Genomic DNA, 17615 nt, shown 5'->3' on the forward strand with positions numbered 1-17615 from the left:
CTCTACTACACTTAAATACAAATTATATGAACAGTAATTACAGAATGCTCTAATATAATAAAGAATTCCAAGAAATAAATTACTTCAAAACAGTTATTAAGACATATCAGGTATCTGGGTATGGTGGATCACACCTGTAATCCCAGTTACTTGGGAGGCTGAGGCAGGGTAATTGCTTGAACCTGGGAGGCAGAGGTTGCAATGAGCTGAGATCATGCCTTTGCACTCCAACCTGGGCCACAGAGCAAGACTACATATCGAAAAAAAAAAAAAAAAGAGAGAGAACAGGTAATCATGAATATAGTATTTTCTTTTTCATTTTTTTTGCCACTGTCCACTATGTCTGATGACTGCAATTTGCAATATTTAATATTTATTTCAGAACTTTAAAAAATACAAAAATAGAAAAGCCAAGTAAAAATGGTTCTAGGATTTTTTTTTTTTTTTTTTTTTTTTAAGATGGAGTTTTGCTCGTTGCCCATGCTAAAGTGCAATGGCATGATCTTGGCTCACCACTACCTCTGCCTCCCGGGTTCAAGCAGTTCTCCTGCCTCAGCCTCCCGAGTAGCTGGAATTACAGGCATACGCCACCATGCCTGGCTAATTTTGTATTTTTAGTAGAGACGGGGGTTTCTCCATGTTGGTCAGGCTGGTCTCGAACTCCCGACCTCAGGTGATCTGCCCACCTCGGCCTCCCAAAGTGCTATTACAGGCGTGAGCCACCGTGCCTGGCCAGTTCTAGAATTTTTTTATATGAAACAAGTTTTTAAAATTACTCTTTTTAAAGCCAGAATGGTTAGAATAAAGTAAATAGAATTCCACGGTAATTGAAATCCCAGTTGTGATTCTGACTTGGCAGAGAGAGCCTGGTGGGGCACGGTAGGGGGCAGGGAGGTGCTGGCCTGGATCTCTGAGGTCATCTGCCCCATGTCCCTCATTTCACGGCGGAAGGTTGAGGGCAGGGAGGTCCTTGAACAAGGCAGCTTTCCTCATTTCAGGGACCATGGGATCTGAGGCTGCAGCTGTGAAACGAATTTCTCCACTCCCCACAGAAAAGGTCCTTTCTTCAGCATTGGATCCCACCACTTGCCACATCGCTTAATTAGGGCTAAAAAACAAACAGAAAAGTTATTTCTCTCCAAAGCATATTTAACTAATCAGGGCGTTGTTCCATTTGCTCAACTCAAGTGTGGAATATTTTGCTTTATTTCGGCCTGTGGCATTCTGGGGATGAGAACACTGACAGCTGCTCAAAGTGAGAGGAAAAAACATAGTTTGTAAGAAATTACCTAAAGTCATGCTGTCCCATTAGAAAGCTTCTGTTCGAAAAACATTCTCCTTCCGCCTACTCCAGCTCTCAGCATCCACCCCACCCTCTGACCGCTGCCTCTCTCAAACAAGGAGTTGTCAGGCAACTGTTGAGAAATATCCCTAATCAACTTATTTTGGAAGTCTAGCCCTTTCTCTTTTTACTCTACCATTTCTATGTAGCCATTAGTTGATACAAAATAAGATAAGGTGAGGTGTCTTCCACAGTCATAATCTTGTATAATATTAAAGTTACTTTAAAAAATATTTTTGCACTGGCTCGGTGGCTCAGGCCTGTAATCTTAGCACTTTGGGAGGCCAAGGCAGGCAGATCGCCTGAGGTTAGGAGTTCGAGACCAGTCTGACCAACGTGGAGAAATCCCGTCTCTACTAAAAATACAAAATTAGCCAGGTATGGTGGCTCACGCCTGTAATTCCAGCTACTCAGGAGGCTGAGGCAGGAGAATCGCTTGAACCCAGGAGGCAGAGGTTGCAGTGAGGCAAGATCGTGCCATTGCACTCCAGCCTGGGCAACAAGAGCGAAACTCTGTCTCAATAAATTTTTTTTTTTTTTTTTTTTTTTTTTGCAGCTAGGTCTAGCAATAAATATTTTACAAGTATGACCTTTTATTTTTAGTTTCTCATAATAGACTGTTGCCTAGGCTGGAGTGCAATGGCGTGATCTCAGCTCACTGCAACCTCCGCCTCCCGGGTTCCAGAGATTCTCTTATCTCAGCCTCCCGAGTAGCTGGGATTATAGGCATGTGCCACCACACCCGGCTAATTTTTGTATTTTTAGCAGAGACAGGGTTTCTTCATGTTGGCCAGGCTGGTCTCAAACTCCTGACCTCAGGTGATCCGCCTGTCTCGGCCTCCCAAAGTCCTAGCATTACAGGCATGAGCCACTGTGCCCGACCTAGATTTTTAAATTGTATTTAAGTTTTTTCTATTTTTTTGAGACAGGGTCTCACTCTGTCACCCAGGCTAGAGTGCAGTGGCATCATCATGGCTCACTGAAACCTCTGCCTCCCAGGCTCAAGCAATCCTCCCACCTCAGCCCCCTGAGTAGCTGGGACCACAGGTACATGCCACCACGCCCAGTTAATTTAATTTTTTGAGACAAGGTCTCACTCTGTTGCCCAGGCTGGAGTGCAGTGGCACAATCTTGGCTCACCTCCTTGGCTCAAGTGATCCTCCCACCTCAGCCTCCTGCGTAGCTGGGACCTCAGGCTTGTGCCACCATGTCTGACTAATTTTTTATTTATTGTAGAGATGAGGTCTCACTACATTGCCCAGGCTGGTCTTGAACTCCTGGACTCAAGTGATACCCCCATCTCAGCCTTGCAAAGTATTGCGATTATAGGCATGAGCCACCTTACCTGGCCTAGGCTTCATTTTTAATTGTGTTTAGGTAAAATTGTCTTCTTTTTTTTTTAAATAGAGACAGGATTTTACTATGTTGCCCAGGCTGGTCTCAAACTTCTGACGTCAAGCAGTTTACCCACCTCAGCCTCCCAAAATACTAGGATTACAGGTGTGTGCCAGCCCCACAAAATTGTCTTCTAAAGGGTTATGTATGTGACAGTATCCATACCCTGTGCTTTATAGTACACAAAATTCCATTGCAACTTTAGCCCTTTGACCTTTGTAACCCCAGCCACCCTAGATTCTTTTCTTTCTTTCTTTTCTTTCTTTTTTTGAGACAGGGTCTCACTCTGTTGCCCAGGCTGGAATGCAGTGGCACAATCATGGCTCACTACAGCCTTGACCTTCTGAGCTCAAGTGATCCTCCTGCTTCAATTTCCCGAGTAGTTTAGACCACAGTACAGACATGGACCACCATACCCAGCGAATTTGTTTTCATTTTTAGTAGAGATAGGGGTCTCACTATGTTGCCTAGCCTGGTCTTGAACTCCTGAGCTCAAGTGAACTCCTCCCAAAGTGCTGGGTTACAAGCGTGAGCCACCGTGCCCAGCCCCTAGGTTCTTTTCAAAGGCATCGTGGTGCAGTAGAGAGAGACTAGACTTTGGATTTAGAACATTCTGAATTTGTCCGGGTGTGGTGGCCCATGCCTATAATCCCAGCACTTTGGGAAGCTGAGGCGGGCGAATCACCTGAGGTCAGGAGTTGAGACCAGCCTGGCCAACATGGTGAAACCCCATCTCTACTAAAAATACAAAAATTAGCCGGGTGTGGTAGTGGGCACCTGTAATCCCAGCTACCCGGGAGGCTGAGGTAGGAGAAGAATCGCTTGAACCTGGGAGGTGGGGGTTGCAGTGAACTGAGATTGCACCACTGCACTCCAGCCTGGGCAACATGGGCAACACAGCAAGACTCAAAAAAAAAAAAAAAAAAAAAGAACATTCTGAATTCCAGCTCCTGCTCTGCCACTTACTAGTGGCCTTGAATAAGTGTTTGTTGTTGTTGTTGTTGTTGTTGTTGTTGTTGTTTTGAGATGGAGTCTCACTCTGTCACCCAGGCTGGAGTGCAGTGGCATGATCTCAGCTCACTGCATCCTCCCCCTCCTGGGTTCAAGTGATTCTCCTGCCTCAGCCTCCAGAGTAGCTGGGATTACAGGCATGCACCACCACGCCTGGCTAATTTTTGTATTTTTAGTAGAGATGGGGTTTCAACATCTTGGCCAGGCTGGTCTCGAACCCCTGACCTCAGGTTATCCGCCTGCCTCAGCCTCCCAAAGTGCTAGGATTACAGGCATGAGCCACCACGCCCGGCCTGGAGTAAATTTTTTTAACCTCTCTGAACCCAAATTTCTTCATCTGTAAAGTGGGGATAATAGGTACCGTGCAGGATTGTCGAGGTTGAAATGAAATAATGTAAGGTTCCAGGCCTGTGCCTGGTACAGAGGAGATGATCAATGAAGAGTTGTATTCATACTGATAAGCCAATATTCTAATTATGGGGACTCTGGAACCGGCCTGCCTCTATCCCTTAGAAGTGCCCTACAAGGGCAGTTTGACTTGATGTTTTTGTTTTAGATGTTGATTTTTTGTTAAACTGCCTCTGGGTTTATTTTATTTATTTATTTATTTATTTTCATTTTTATTTTTTTGAGAGAGAGTTTCACTCTGTCACCTGGGCTGGAGTACAGTGGCATGATCTCAGCTCACTGCAACCTCCACCTCACAGGTTCAAGCGATTCTTGTGCCTCAGCCTCCTGAGTAGCTGGGATTTATAGGGGTTTGCCACCATGCCTGGCTAATTTTTGTATTTTAGTAGAGGTGGGGTTTCAGTGTTGGCCAGACTTGTCTTGAACTCCTGACCTCAGGTAATCTGTCTGCCTCGGCCTCCCAAAGGTGCTGGGATTACAGGTGTGAGCCACCTCGCCTGGGCTCTGCCTCTTGGTTTAAAGAGAGAGTGTTTCTTGCTTTAAATAGAATCAGGAAAGAAAGTTAAACTGGTTTTGTACAGAGGCAAAGTTCACTCCAGTAAGAACATTCCTAGCTCTGCGTTGAGTCCCTGGATTTCTTCAGACCTGTGGGAATTGAAGACAGTGTGAAGCAGTGAGCAGCTGCAGCTTCCCAGGCGGGTTGGGTACAGCATGGAGGGGAAATGGGAAGGCTGAGAGTTCAGACAAGCGGGGCAGTGGAACAAGGTGGACAGACAGCCTGCCAGGACAAAGCAGCCAGATCGAAGAGGAAAGCCTGATTGTCTGTGTTGAATGCACAGGAAGGAACTAGAAGGAAACGCACCCGATGATGTCGGATGCCTGCTTTCAGAACAAGAGGGCGAGGCCGGCCGCAGTAACTCACACCTGTAATCCCCGCACTTCGGGAGGCCAAGGCGGGTGGATCACTTCAGGCCAGGAGTTCGAGACCAGCCTGGCCAACATGGCAAAACCCCGTCTCTACTAAAAATACAAAAAGTAGCCGGGTGTGGTGGCTGTCACCTATAATCCCAGCTACTTGAATCTGAGAGGCGGAGGTTGCAGTGTGCCAAGATCTTGCCACAGCACTCCAGCCTGGGTGACAGAGTGAGGCAGGGAGGGAGAGAGGAAGAATGGGAAGGAAGGAGAGGGGAAAGGAAGTGATCAGACAGCCAGGAAAGAGAATGGTGTCAGCCCCTGAGATGGAGCTGAGAGATGACTTTTTAATATTAAAGGGAAAAAAATGATAGCAGCCAATTACAGAGGGAGGGTCCTAGGAGAACGCCTCGGATCTACTGCACGCAGGATAACTGTGGCTGTGGGGCCCTGCTGGGAGGGGTGCTTAAAGGGAGGGGTGCATAATTGCAGACCCAGGCCTCAGCTCTGGGCTGCCACAACCTGCTTTCTATAGAGGATCAATCATGGAAAGTAGGCCTGGGGCAGAAGAGGGAGTCGATGGGAAGGTCGGTGCCCCAATTACAGACTCCCTTCCCCCAACCCTTCTCTCCCACATGCCACCCAGAATAGCCCTGGCATCTTTATTGGGTCAGGCTGCCAATTTGTGCTGATCCTCTGCTCACCCAGCCCTGTCCCTCTGTCCTGTTCCCAGCGCCTGAGCTTTCAAAGGCACTCACTGGCCCATCAGTTCTGGCCCAGTGTCCTCCTGAGAGATGATACTAGAGTCCTTGTGGGGAACACCCACTCTATGGCATAGAATGAGGTGTTGCCCAATTCAAAAATTTCACAAAGCAATGATTTTTTTTTTTTTTTTTTTTTTTTTAGACCGAGACTCATTCTGTCGTCTAGGCTTGAATCCTGAGTAGCTGGGGTTACAGGCGTGCGCCATGCCCAGCTAATTTTTGAATTTTTGGTAGAGAGGGGGATTTGACCAAATTGGCCGGGCTGGTCTTGAACTCCTGACTTCAGGTGATCCACCTGTCTTGGCCTCCCAAAGTGTTGGGATTACAGGCGTGAGCCACTGTGCCCAGCCGCAAAATAATAATTATATATATTGTCACCCAGGCTGGAGGGCAGTGGCACGATCTCGGTTCACTCAACCTCCGCCTCCCGGGTAGAAGTGATTCACCTCAGCATCCTGAATAGCTGGGACTACAGGCGCCTGCCACCACGCCCAGCTAATTTTTATAGTTTTAGTAGAGGCAGGGTTTCACCATGTTGGCCAGGCTGGTCTCGAACTCCTGATCTCAGGTAATCCACCTGCCTCGGCCTCCCAAAGTGTGGGATTACAGGCGTGCTGTGAGCCACCGTGCCTGGCCAATAATAATTTTAAAAGGAGTATATGGGAAGATTCAGATTCCTAGTCTCTCCCTAATTGCATGACCTTGGACACAAAAGGCACTGAGGCACTGCACCTCCCTGAGCTGCAGTCTTCTTTGCTCTATCCACACATCGGGAGGTTGTTAAGTTCAGATGAACTGTGTAGAAGCACCTTGTAAATAAGTTGCTGTTTTCCTAATTTTCCCACTCCCCTCTTAGAGGGGATGGCTCTGCATTTCCAGCAGCGTCTGCAGCAGGACTGTCTCCTTGCTGCCACTGCCACTGAGGCTGCCTGTCCCCACAGACACGCCTCCCGGCATCCTGTAAGCTCAGCTGCAGACCCAGCTGGGGCTTCTGGAGCCTTATCTTTCCTTGTTTTCATCTATCGAGAGGGTCAGCAGGGACCACTAATGGGGGACGGCACCTTTTTATATGCGTCATAAACTAAACCACAAGAATGTTATTTCCCATTCTGCCAGCTGCAGAAGACAGCCATTGTTCTGCGGGCCCCTGCACAGCTTGTTCTGCTGTTCAAGGACAGAATGTCCTATCTTTGAGTTACTCAGCCTGTTTCTTCTCCTCTTCCAACTGTTGCCTTTTGACTTTTATCCTTGCTCATTTCATTTGTATCCCCACTTGAAATTAGCAAGTAGAACTGAAAAGAAATCATAATCACAGCTGCCATGTGTTAAGCCCTGTGGCGGGCATACTGTGCTAAGTGCTTGTCTTGTTTAATCTCAGAAGTTCTGTATGATAGGGATGATCTATCTGAGGCTCAGAGATAGTAAGCCACCTCCCCAAGTAAAAGAGCTTGAAGGGGCAGAGCCAGCATTCAAACCCAGGTCTGACTCACTCCAAAACCTGTGTTCTTTTATTTTTTAAAATGGAAGTAGCTTTCTTGTTTTCTTTTCTTTCTTTTTTCTGTTTGTTTTCGTTCAGGGTAGTAAAAGTATTTTAATAATCCATCACACTCACCAAATTGCTGACAGTAAAAAGCACTCAGTGAGCTCTCTAGGATGTAGACCAATGGAAACTTTCATAAGTATAATCACTTTGAAAAGCAATTGACAATATCAAGTAAAGCTGAGAATTTGCATACCCGACAATGCAACACTTCCATTCCTGGATCCATACCCCAGGGAAAATGTTAAATACAAACATGAAAATACCTTTAGAAATGTTCACAGCAGCATTCTTGACAAAACTGGATGGCAGTCATACAGATACATATTTCCTGTAGATGTTTGAACTAATTAATTAGATATAAGGTTATACATATTCATTGTAAAAAAATTTTTCAGATATTGCAGAAAGGCAGAAAGAAAATAAAAATCACCCATAATCACACAATTCGAAGATTATAACTGTCAACATTTTGTTGAATATCTAGACTTTTTCCTAAGCAGACACACACACACGCATTTCCTTAAAACTGGCCAGGTGTGGTGGCTTATGCCTGTAATCCCAACACTTGGGGATACTGAGGCTGGGGGGTCACTTGAGGCCAGGAGTTTGAGACCAGCCTGGACAATATAGCGAGACCCCATCTCTTAAAAAAAACTTAAAAATACAAACAAAAACTTCATATTTTTATTTGCTCTTTTATTAATATATTGTGGCAGTCTTTCTGCATCTACATAGAACCACACAAAAATTTGTGTGTGTGTGTGTGTGTGTGTGTGTGTGTGTTTTGAGACGGAGTCTCACTCTGTTGCCCAGGCTGGAGTGCAGTGGTGTGATCTTAGCTCACTGCAACCTCTGCCTCCCGGGTTCAAATGATTCTCATGCCTCAGCTTCCCAAGTAGCTGGGACTACAGGCGCAGGCCACCATGACTGGCTAATTTTTGTATTTTCTGTAGAGACGGGGTTTCACCATGTTGGCTAGGCTGGTCTCAACTCCTGACCTCAGGTGATCCGCCCACCTTGGACTCCCAAAGTGCTGGGATTATAGGCATGAGCCACTGAGCCTGCCCATAAACTTTTTTTTTTTTTTTTTTTTTTTTTTTTTTTTTTCAGACAGAGTCTTGCTCTGTCTCCCAGGCTGGAGTGCAGTGGCGCGATCTCAGCTCACTGCAAGCTCTGCCTCCTGGGTTCACACCATTCTCCTGCCTCAGCCTCCCCAGCAGCTGGGACTACAGGTGCCAGCCACCACGCCCAGCTAATTTTTTTGTATTTTTTTTTTAGTAGAGATGGGGTTTCACTGTGTTAGCCAGGATGGTCTCGATCTCCTGACCTCGTGATCCGCCCGTCTCAGCCTCCCAAAGTGCTGGGATTACAGGTGTGAGCCAAAACTTTTTTTTTTTTAATTAGAGCTGGGATCTTTGCTCTGTTGCCCAGGTTGGAGTGCAGTGGCTATTCATAGGCACAATCAAGCACACTACAGCCTCAGACTCCTGGCCTCAGATGATCCTCCCACCTCAACCTCCCAAAGTGTGGGGGTTACAAGCATGAGTCTCTGAGGCTGGCCTGTTTGTTCATTGTTTAAATAACAGCTCTATTGAGATGTAGTTGACTTATCATAAGTTCACCATTTTAAAGTGTACAATTCGGTGGATTTTTTTTTAGCTCTACTGCTTAATAATGTAGTGGATTTTAGTATATTCAGAGTTGTACAACCGTCACCACTATCTAGTTCCAGAACATTTTCTTTTTTTTTTCCGAGATGGAGTCTCACTCTGTCTCCCAGGCTGGAGTGCAGTGGTGTGATCTTGGCTCACTGCAACCTCTGCCTCCCGGGTTCAAGCAGTTCTCCTGCCTCAGCCTCCTGAATAGGTGGAATTACAGGCGTGCGCGACCACCCCTGGCTAATTTTTGTATTTTTAGTAGAGAAAGGGTTTCATCATGTTGGCCACTCTGGTCTCAAACTCCTGACCTCAGGTGATCTGCCTGCCTCAGCCTCCCAAAGCGCTGGGTTTACAGGCGTGAGCCACCACGCCCAGCCTAATTCCAGAACATTTTCATCACTCCAAAAAGAAACCCTGAACCAATTAGCAGTTACTCCTCATTCTCCCCCAAACCCCTTTCCGCAGACCTAGACAACTGCCAATCTACTTTCTGTTTCTATGGCTTTACCTATTCCAGATATTTTATATAAATGGAATCACACAATATGTAGTCCGTTGTGACTGAGTTCTTTCACTTAGCAGAATGTTTTCAAGGTTCCTCCATGTTGGAACACTCATCAGTACTTCATTCCTTTTTATTGATGAGTAATATTCCACTCTATGAATATACCACATTTGGTTTATCAACATATCATTTGGCGGACGTTTTGGTAATTTCCATTTTTTGGCTATTTTTCTGTAGAGACAGGGTTTCACCGTAAGTAATGCTGCTATGATCATTTGTGTACAAGTGTTTATATGAATATGTTTTCAGTTCTCTTGAGTATATGCCTAGTAGTGGAAGTGCTGGGTTATATGGTAAGTCTATGTTTAACTTTTTTTTTTTTACATTCTCACTAATAGTGTGTGAGGGTTCCAGTTTCTCTACATCCTCACCAACATGTGTTACTGTCTGTCTTTAAATTATAGTCATTCTAGTGGATCTGAAGTGGTATCCATTGTGGGGTTTTTGAGACAGGGTCTTACCCTGTCACCCAGGCTGAAGTGCAGTGACGTGATCACGGCTCACTGCAGCCTTGACCCCCCAGACTCAGGTGATCCTCCCACCTCAGCCTCTTGAACCGCTGGGATTACAGGTGTGTGCTACCATACCCTGCTAATTTTTTTTGTTGTTGTTGTATTTTTTGTAGAGACAGGGTCTTGCTGTGTTGTCCAGGCTGGACTCAAATTTCTGGGCTCAAGGGATCCACATGCCTCAGCCTCCCAAAGTGCTGGGATTACAGGTGTCAGCCACCGCACCGGGTCCCCGTTGTGGTTTTGATTTAGATTTCCCTATATGACTATTAATGTTGAACATCTTTTCATGTGCTTATCAACCATTTGTATATCTTCTGAGAAGTATCTATTGAGATCCTTTGCCCTTTTTTTTTTTTTGAGACAGAGTCTCGCGGAGTCTTGCTCTATCACCCAGGCTAGAGTGCAATGGCGCGATCTCCGCCTACTGCAACCTCTGCCTCCTGGGTTCAAGCAATTCTCCTGTGTGAGCCTCCCAAGTAGCTGGAATTACAGGTACACGCTACCACACCTGGCTGTTTTTTTGTATTTTAGTAGAGACGGGGTTTCACCGTGTTGCCCAGGCTGGTCTCAAACTCCTGAGCTCAGGCAATCCACCCGCCTCAGGCTCCCAAAGTGCTGGGATTACAGGCGTGAGCCATCGCGCCTGGCCCTGGAGTTTCAGTTCTGTTTCATTAATCTATATGTTTGTCTTATGCAAGTTCTCTAATATCTTGGTTACCATAGCTTTGTAATAAGTTTTTTTGTTTTGTTTTGCTTTTGTGTGTGTGTGTGTTTTTTGAGACAGAGTCTCACTCTGTCGCCCAGGCTGGAGTGCAGTGGCCGGATCTCAGCTCACTGCAACCTCCGCCTCCCAGGTTCAAGCGATTCTCCTGCCTCAGCCTCCCGAGTAGCTGGGACTACAGGCGCCCGCCACCACACCCGGCTAATTTTTGTATTTTTAGTAGATACAGGGTTTCACCATGTTGGCCAGGCTGGTCTCAAACTCTGACCTCAGGTGATCCACCCACCTTGACCTCCCAAAGAGCTGGGATTACAGGCATGAGCCACTGCACCTGGTGCTTTGTAATAATTTTGAAACTGAGAAATGTGAGCCTTCTAACTTCGTTCCTTTTCATTTCAAGCCTGAGTTTTTAACCTTTTTATTATGCTAACTCCTATGAAGAAAAATAGGCCAGGTAGAGTGGCTCATGCCTATAAGCCCAGCACTTTGGGAGGCCAAGGCAGGAGGATTACCTGAGGTCAGGAGTTTGAGACCAGCCTGGCCAAGATAGCGAAACCCCCCCATCTCTACTAAAAATTAAAAATTACCGGCTAGGCATGGTGGCCTATGTTTGTAATCCCAGCACTTTGGGAGGCTGAGGTGGGTGGATCACGAGGTCAGGAAATCAAGACCATCCTGGCCAACATGGTGAAACCCCATCTCTACTAAAAATACAAAAACTAGCTGGATGTGGTGGCATGTGCCTGTAATACCAGCTACTCGAGAGGCTGAGGCAGGAGAATCGCTTGAACCAGGGGGTCGGAGGCTGCAGTGAGCAAAGATTGTGCCACAGCACTCCAGCCTAGCGACAGAGCGAGACTCCATTTCCAAAAAAAAAAAAAAAATGAAGGCTGGGTGACAGTGAGACTGTGACTCAAAAAACAAAATGGCCAAGTGCAGTGATTCACATCTGTAATCCCAGTACTTTGGGAGGCCAACGCAGGGAGATCACTTGAGGTCAGGAGTTTGAGACCAGCCAACATGGTGAAACCCTGACCTCTACTAAAAATACAAAAATTAGGCCAGGTGCGGTGGCTCATGCCTGTAATCCCAGCACTTTGAGAGGCCGAGGCGGACGGATCACAAGGTTAGGAGATCGAGACCATCCTGGTCAACATGGTGAAACCCCGTTTCTACTAAAAATAGAAAAAAAATTAGTTGGGCGCGGTGGCAGCTGCCTGTAATTCCAGCTACTCGGGAGGCTGAGACAGGAGAATAGCTTGAACCCAGGAGGCGGAGGTTGCAGTGAGGCAAGATCGCACCATGGCACTCCAGCCTGGGTGACAGAGCGAGACTCTGTCTCCAAAAAAAAAAAAAAAATTAGTTAGGCGTGGTGGTATGTGCCTGTAATCTCAGCTGCTCAGGAGGCTGAGGCACGAGAATCCCTTGAACTCAGGAGGCAGAGGTTGCAGTGAACCGAGATTGCACCACAGCACTCCAGCCTGGGTGACAGAGCAAGACTTTGTCTGAAAAAAAAAAGTATATAAAGCTACAAGTTAAAGTGAGACTGAATTTCATTTCAGCCTTCAATCAGTCCTTTCTACTGCAGAAACAATTTAAAGCAACAGGAGTGAAGAAATATTAATATGTACCTCTTTTGGTAAATATGTACCTTTCTAGTAGAGACAGGGTGTCTTGATGTCGGTCAGGCTGGTCTCGAACTCCTGACCTCAGGTGATCCACCCGTCTCGGCCTTTCAAAGTGCTGGGACTACAGGCGTGAGCCACTGCACCTGGCAGGGGATACGTTTTAAGACCTCTAGTCGATGCCTGAAACTGCAGATAGTACCAAACCCTATGTATGCTATGAGGTTTATTTTAAATTTTATTAATTTTTTAAAATTGTTGTGGGTACGTAGTAGGTGTATATGTTTATGGGGTACATGAGATGTATAAGACAAAACAATTATAACACTATCCTCTAATAAGGCCGGGTGCAGTGGCTCATGCCTTATAAATCCCAGATTTTTGGGAGGCCAAGGCAGGCAGATCGCTTGAGGTCAGGAGTTCAAGACCAGCGTGGCCAACGTGGTAAAATAAAACCCCGTCTCTACTAAAAATACAAAAATTAGCCAGGTGTTAGGCCAGGCGCGGTGGCTCACACCTGTAATACCAGCACTTTGGGAGGCCGAGGTGGGTGGATCACCTGAGGTCGGGAGTTCAAGATCAGCCTGACCAACATGGAGAAACCCCATCTCTCCTAAAAGTACAAAACATTAGCCAGGCATGGTGGCACCTGCCTGTAATCTGAGCTACTTGAGAGGCTGAGACAGAGAATCACTTGAACCCGGGAGGCGGTGGTTGCGGTGAGCCGAGATCACGCCATTGCACTCCAGCCTGGGCAATAAGAGCGAAACTCCATCTCAAAAAAAGAAAAAATAAAATAAAATTAGCCAGGTGTGATGGCACACACCTGTAATCCCAGCTACTCGGGAGGCTGATGCAGGAGAATTGCTTGAACCTGGGAGGTGGAGGCTGCAGTGAGCTGAGATTATGCCACTGCACTCCAGCCTGGGTGACAGAGCAAGACTCCATCTCAACAACAAAAACACAATATACTCTAATAAAAGTGATGCAGGTGTGGTGTCTCTCTCTCGAAACATCTGATTATACTGTACTTGCCTATTTTCAGACCACAGTAACTGAAACTGTGGAAAGCGAAACCACGGATGAAGGGGACAACTGCACTAGCTTCAGTTGTCAAGCTGTGTTAGAACAAGGAGAAGAAAATTCCAGAACTTGCAGTCTGTAGGACCTTCTGGCTACCTGAATGATATTTAGATCCTCATGATGTCATTTGCTGTTTGTGTTCCACAGAAATCCTTTCTAATATAGCCTCTTCCCTACAGCAATAACAGCCAGATGAAGAAACGGCCAACATCTGCAGTGGGCTACAAGAGGCCTATCAGCCAGTATGCTCGGGTTGCCATGGCAATGGGGTCCCACCCCAGGTACCGGGTAAGAAGTGGAGAGGGGAGAAAGAGCTTATGGGAGGAAGGCCGGGCGAGGTGGCTCACACCTGTAATCTCAGCACTGTGGGAGGCTGAGGCGGGTGGATCACCTGAGGTCAGGAGTTCAAGACCAGCCTGGCCAACATGGTGAATCCCTGTCTGCACTAAAAATACAAAAATTAGCTGGGCATGGTGATGGGCACCTTATAGTCCCAGCTACTTGGGAGGCTGAGGCAGGAGAATTGCTTGAACCCGGGCGGCAGAGGTTGCATTGAGCCGAGATTGCACCACTGCACTCCAGCCTGGGCGACACTCCATCTCAGAAGAAAACAAAAAAGAAAAGAGCCTACGGGAGGGGATGCTCACAGCCTCTGCTTCCCCTAACCACCTCATCAGCCCTGCTACACCCAAGACTGGCTGTGTCCCTAGAAGGCACAGTGACCGGGCACTGCTCAATTCTGGCATGATATTCCCACCACAGGCTGAAAATATAATGTTTCTGGAGTTGGACGTGTCCCCTCCAGCTGTCTTTGAGATGGAATTCTCTCACGACCAAGAGCAAGACCCACGTGCGCTACACATGGAGAGGCTCATGCGGCTGGACAGCTTTCTGGAGAGACCTTCCACGTCTAAAGTCCGAAAGTCCAGATCCTGGTCAGTACCTCCATGGTCCAAGGCAGCACCGGACCCAGCAGGCAGGGGAACTGCAGGGGCTGGGTGATGCTAAAGAGGGTTTTGCTGGTGCCCAAAGGGCAGGAAGGGCAAGGGGTGACTGGGGATGTTGGAGGGGTTCCTGCAGCAGCAGGATGGGGCAAAGAAGAGGACTTACTTTCCTGTTTCCTGCATTTCCCTAACCTCCCCTTTCGCCTGCCTCATCTCCCCTGCAGGTGCCAGAGTCCTCAGAGGCCTCCACCTTCCACCACACATGCCTCCCTGGCCTCTGCTTCTCTGCACCCCGCAGCAGTGGCGGACCATGAGTGACAACCATCACGTCAGGCTGCCCATCCAATAGACTCCTGGGATGGGGCAGCCACCCCGGCTCATCTCATCTGCCGCTTGGTGCGTGTGCGTGTGCGTGCATGTGCGTGTGCGTGTGTGCAGGGGTGAGAATCTGGCAGACAGTGCCTCTGCCTGCTCTTCTTTGCCTCCTTTATTTAATTCATGTTATTTATTCGTGGAGCTCAGTTCATGTTGGGGAGATGCCCTCGCCTGAGCCGTCTGGGCGTACCATGGTCACTGCATAGCCTCCTTTTCTTCTGACTTGAGAGCTCCCCCAGTCAGACCTCAGGCTTGTTCCCCGGTCAGCTGCCTCCAGAAGGGAAGGTAGCCAGTGCCTGAGAAGACAGTCCCTTTTCTACCCACCGTACTGCATAACCTCCATCTTCTCCCACACTGATGGCGAGCAGCCCCTGAGCACTTTCTGGGACTAGGAAACTGCTTGGTGTTCCCTGAGGACAAGAGACACCCTGACAGCGTTGGGCCTCTGCTCCCCGTGGACACAGCCCTACTCTCCACTTTCTGAGCCTCAGACAACCTCATACAGCCTCTTGGGCTCCTTTTCAAGGACATTAATAACCTCGCCAACATAGCTCATGCTCTTCAGCTTCGGCAAGAACTCACAGCTGCCCAGACTCTGCTTTCTGCCCACCTTGGATGGGAACTGTGGACCAGCCAGTGACCATCACCTTGGAACCTGCAGGAAATGGAACAGCAATTGAGACAACTTGAGCAGTCATCAACGGAAGTCCCTCCACCAAATCCCTTTGTTTCTGTCCCCTCTGAGGAGTCATTTTGATCGACAGGCCCTCAAGGCAACTCCCCATTTTCGAGAGGCTGCTCCTGCCTGCTTTGATCATTTCTCCCTGCAGCTGTCTAGACCCCATTCACAGAGGGAGGAGTCAACGTCATTCTACCCCTGTCTAAACGAAGATATTAACATCTACTGCTTTTTCCCTTCATCTGTCACAGGAAACAGAAGCCCAGGCACAATCTTTTCCAGCTTTGCCTATTACCCCTGTTTCTGAATTGCATTTTTAAGGTATTATTTTGTTGAAAATAGATCCTTTATTCACTAGTTATGCAAATTGGTTCCTGGGGGATACTCCTTACCTTCCTTTGTGATGGCCAAAATGTTTCCCGGTATCTCAAGTGATAAGTAAATTTCTACAAAAAAAAAAATGGTTAATGTTCATTGACTGGCTTTTTAAGTGTTTATTTTGGTGGAGGGGTAAAGAGGTAATAACAAAAGCAAGTGAGTTAGGATTTCAAAGTGCCCTAATAGTGCGAGTCTCCAGCTCCTAGAATATAAAGAGTGCTGTCGCTGGGGTGAAGCCGTGAGACTGACAAGTCTGCCTGAAATGGGGGCTGTGGGAGGTGGTGGCAGGGGTTATTCTCTTTCCTTCAGGAAGTGAACCCTTCTTACATCGTTCAAGTTCTGCTCTGAGGATCAAGCTTGGGTCCGATTTAACTCAGCGACACTGTCATTTCTGCCTCATTACCGGACTAGAGGGTTGAGCCACCCAGTTGCCATTTGCTCCTGTCCTTCCAGGAAATCACAATTTTCATCAGAGCCCAAGAGATTATTTGAGACTCAGGATTCAGATCAGAGGTTCGACTGTGGCTGGGACAGGAGTTGTGTGTAGAAATCCACCAGGTGGCCTGAGTGCAGGGGGACCTCCAGGGCTGAGTTGAGCAGCCTCTCCCACTGACCTCTTTCTCGTTTGTGGACGAAGCAGCACGTATCACCCCATTCATCACTTGGACACATCGCCTTTGCATTGTCTTGTCACTCCTTGCTCACAGTCTTATAGCACAATATACCCAAATCAGCACCCCCAGTCCGAGGGCTGGGCCCAAGGTATGGTCGGAGGAGGAGCTCCTGCCTGCGGTTTTGTGTACGTGTGTATGTGTGTGCGTGTTTGTGTGCGTGTTTACCTCCACAGGGGACACTCTACACTCAGCGTAAGATCTGCTGGGAACAGGGCCACCAGGGGTGGCTGGATCTCAGTCTCTCTGTCTCTCTTTCTCTCCTTTTCCTTTTGGTGTATCAAATATTTGATTGACAAAGTAAGGGCCTTGATTAGGACCAAATTCTCATGTGTGTTGCTATGGTCTTTATTTAGGACAACAGTTAACAATGCAGTGGCCCATTCTTGTCACTCTATACATATGACTATACGGGACATATGTAATATATAAATATATATATAAAACATTCCCCTCTGTCCCCTTGGCTTAGGATGGAGGCCTCTCTGTTGAGCTGAAATGTACCTGCAGCTGGGTGCTGCCAGCAGCTTGCAGGCCCCAGCCCTGTTCCAATCAACACAGTTGACAATAAAGGAATGAGTATCGTCATGGAGTTGACTGCCTGCCTTCTCTTCCCTTTGTTTCTTCCTTCTTTTACTCCCTTCCTTTTTCATTTTCTCCTTTCTCTCTCTTCCTTGTTTTTCCAGTAGGGACTCAAGAGTGTATCAGCCAGATGCAGTGGCTCACACCTGTAATCCTAGCACTTTGGGAGGCTGAGGTAGGCAGATCACCTGAGGCCAGGAGTTTGAGACCACCCTGGCCAACATGGTGAAACCCCATCTCTACTAAAAATACAAAAATTAGCCTGGTGTGGTGGCATACACCTGTAATCCCAGCTACTCTGGAGGCTGAGGCAGGAGAATCGCTTGAACCCTAGAGGCAGAGGTTGAAGTGACGTGAGACTGTGCCACTGCACTCCAGCCTGGGTGACAGAGCAAGACTCCATCTCAAAAAAAAAAAAAAAAAAAAGAAGAAAAGAGCATATGGATT

At 47.3% G+C, this 17615-nt stretch overlaps 1 protein-coding gene across 1 annotated transcript in view; it reads left to right on the plus strand.

The window, feature by feature from the left end:
- The window catches only part of KIF3C (kinesin family member 3C), a 55714-nt gene extending 38540 nt beyond the window's left edge, over nucleotides 1–17174 (plus strand). Inside the window, exons 6-8 of the mRNA XM_005576366.4 lie at nucleotides 13719–13827; nucleotides 14302–14474; nucleotides 14708–17174. Coding sequence (XP_005576423.1) covers nucleotides 13719–13827; nucleotides 14302–14474; nucleotides 14708–14801 — 376 coding nt within the window. The 3' untranslated portion in view covers nucleotides 14802–17174. The remainder of the gene's footprint in view (nucleotides 1–13718; nucleotides 13828–14301; nucleotides 14475–14707) is intronic.
- The last annotated feature ends 441 nt before the right edge of the window (nucleotides 17175–17615 follow it).

Source organism: Macaca fascicularis, chromosome 13 (assembly GCF_037993035.2).
Source record: "Macaca fascicularis isolate 582-1 chromosome 13, T2T-MFA8v1.1".
Lineage (NCBI taxonomy): Eukaryota > Metazoa > Chordata > Mammalia > Primates > Cercopithecidae > Macaca > Macaca fascicularis.